Source organism: Adiantum capillus-veneris, chromosome 4 (genome assembly GCF_014529385.1).
Source record: "Adiantum capillus-veneris isolate H3 chromosome 4, ASM1452938v2, whole genome shotgun sequence".
Classification (NCBI taxonomy): domain Eukaryota; kingdom Viridiplantae; phylum Streptophyta; class Polypodiopsida; order Polypodiales; family Pteridaceae; genus Adiantum; species Adiantum capillus-veneris.
In genome coordinates this window covers 20,665,568-20,668,019 of record NC_140934.1, presented here as the reverse complement: position 1 = coordinate 20,668,019, position 2,452 = coordinate 20,665,568, and the positions used below count along the sequence as shown (strand labels likewise).

The following is a 2,452-nucleotide window of genomic DNA, read 5'->3' as shown; positions in this document are numbered from 1 at the left end:
AATCCTCTTCATGTGAATGCGCCGCCTCTTGAGTCTCTAGCGGTGTATCCACACATCTTCATTAGCATTGCAGACAAAGACTTTCGTTACAACATGACCATGCGCTTTTATGAGCTGGTCCGAGGCTTCTGTCCTGATGTTCAGCTCTATGTTACTCCAGGTAGAAGCCATGTCTTTCATATTTTTGACCCACTCTGCCCCGAAGCGGAACGCTTGAGAATCCGACTTGCAAACTTCATTCAAGCCTGGACCGCCTCTTGAGAAAATCTAAAGATTGTCTGCATCAAAATGGTGACGGGTTTTGAAGATTACCAATATATGTTTTACCCGGGTGGCTTACAATGAAGAAAATAGATCATTTGCCTTCTTATCAGTGGAGGATGTATAATATCACAAGAAGTTTTTAGGCAGCTTCCCTTTTGGGAAGGAGGTCCACTTTCCCTGGTTTTTCCCATAGTGTTCAACATCGTAAGCTTCTGCAGGCTCGGCACCGCACACCTAGCTGGGTGTGTGGTGAGCTAGGTGCGCGGTGCTTGCCCACAGAACCTCATGATGTTGTCGTAACTCACAAGGTGGTACAGAAATGAGATGTATGTTCTCTAAATCAGTATAAAGTTGATTAGGGACTCAGCTAGGTGCGCGGTGCTTGCCCACAGAACCTAGCTGATGTTGTCGTAACTCACAAGGTGGTACAGAAATGAGATGTATGTTCTCTAAATCAGTATAAAGTTGATTAGGGACTCTTCACATAGTTTCAAAATAGCATGGTTTTCAACTTGTTGCTATCTTTTGTTGCTTTCTTCTTCCACGGTAAGCTTTAAGGGTGGAAGCATCGATTTTTTATAGCTCAAAATTAGCAAATGTTTGCTGTCTTTCAAAGAAAGAGTGGGATGGATGAGAGTATTGTTCAATAGAAACTCTGAATGAGAGAATTAAAAACAAAAGATAGAAATTGGATGATTTAGGATTGATTTATGTGGAAGGTTGAGGTCCCCTCGTGTGATAGTGAAGGTATCTAAAAATTGGACTTTGAACTTGGACTCAACAATGATTGAAAAAAAAACCTAGGTTAAGTGTAATCCCACCTACTAAATTTCAGATTTACCTTTAAATTGTAAAATTGAAGGTGAGATAACGCACAGAATTTTTAGAAATTTATTGTAAAAATCTACAAATATACAATTTACCTCTTAACGCCTTTCATTTCTAGGTTTTCCAAACTTTGGGGAAAAATCTTTTTTCGAGCAGTGCTTGGTTGAGAGAGAGAGAGAGAGAGAAGAATAAGAGGAAGAAGAGAGTTTTTACACCGTAGGAAACTATCCCAAAAGATCTTAAAGATCTAGCCGACCAGGAGAGTAGAACTCAAGACGTGGTATTCAAGACGGAAATGGCATAACCAATCTACCACACTTGGGTGATTGAAAGGTTATACCATTTTCCTCTTTTTATTAGCGCACACACACACCCAAGAAGAAGCGAATTTAATGTCGTAGGAAACTATTCCAAGAGATCTAGAGTTGAACTCAAGGTCAGTTATTTGAGAGAGAGAGAGAGAGAGAGAGAGAGAGAGAGAGAGAGAGAGTCCAAGCCAAGTAAGGAAGGGTTTACCCTTGAAATGGGTGGGGTCCTTAGTCACAACATCTGTATCTTACCAATGGTACACAAATGGTACACAATTTTAGGAATGCCAATGTATGCCAATCACAAAAAAATAAAATAAAATTGTGAGGCCAAAATTTATATTAGCAAAATTAACTGAGTGAATCATTTGTTGCTGGTTCATAATGGCCTCCATCATAGCATGTGGAACCCCTCTCTTCAATTGTAGTACGTGGACAATGTGAGTGCTCTAAAAAAAACCTAGGTTTAGTGTAATCCCACTTACAAATTTTTTGATTTACCTCTAAATTTAATTTTTTGGTGTAAAAAACATTCGATTTACCTCTACTATTTCCGATGTGTAGGTTTGTCAAGCTTTTGGAAAAAAAATAAATTTTCGAGCATTGGTGGACATTCTACTCATATGATATGTGACGTCAGCGAAGTTCCATTTTGTCATTTCTAAGGTAAATCAATCATGTGGCATAGTTACCCAAAGAGGCCGGGTTCAGACTGGACCGGCAAAAGAAACAAGCCTTCGCAAATCTGCCGCCGCCTAGTGTGAACAGTGTGGAGGAGGCAAAGTGAAAAAGTGAAGGGGGCTGAGAGAGGCTATCGACTCTTCCGAGGGGGGGGGGGGGGGGGGGGGGGGGGGGGGGGCGGGGGGGGGGGGGAAGAAAAATGGAGGGCCCGGCAGAAGAGTGCCTCAACTCCAACCAATCAAATTTCTTCATGAAGCATCAACGTCCCTTTGCATTTCTCTTTCGCCGCGTAGTCTGAACCCACCCTGATACATCAAAAACTCTATTTGTGAAATTATGAAATTTGAACTGTATGAGTCTCTGACGGTGAA

The 2,452-nt window shown here is 41.3% G+C and overlaps 1 protein-coding gene across 1 annotated transcript in view; it reads left to right on the top strand.

Annotated features, from left to right (window-relative positions):
- Positions 1-777, top strand: part of LOC147458835 (putative carboxylesterase 17) — a 1,539-nt gene extending 762 nt beyond the window's left edge. The window contains exon 1 of the mRNA XM_086510261.1: positions 1-777. This exon is cut by the window's left edge and continues 762 nt beyond it. Within this exon, the coding sequence (XP_086366387.1) occupies positions 1-261 (261 nt within the window). The 3' untranslated portion in view covers positions 262-777.
- The last annotated feature ends 1,675 nt before the right edge of the window (positions 778-2,452 follow it).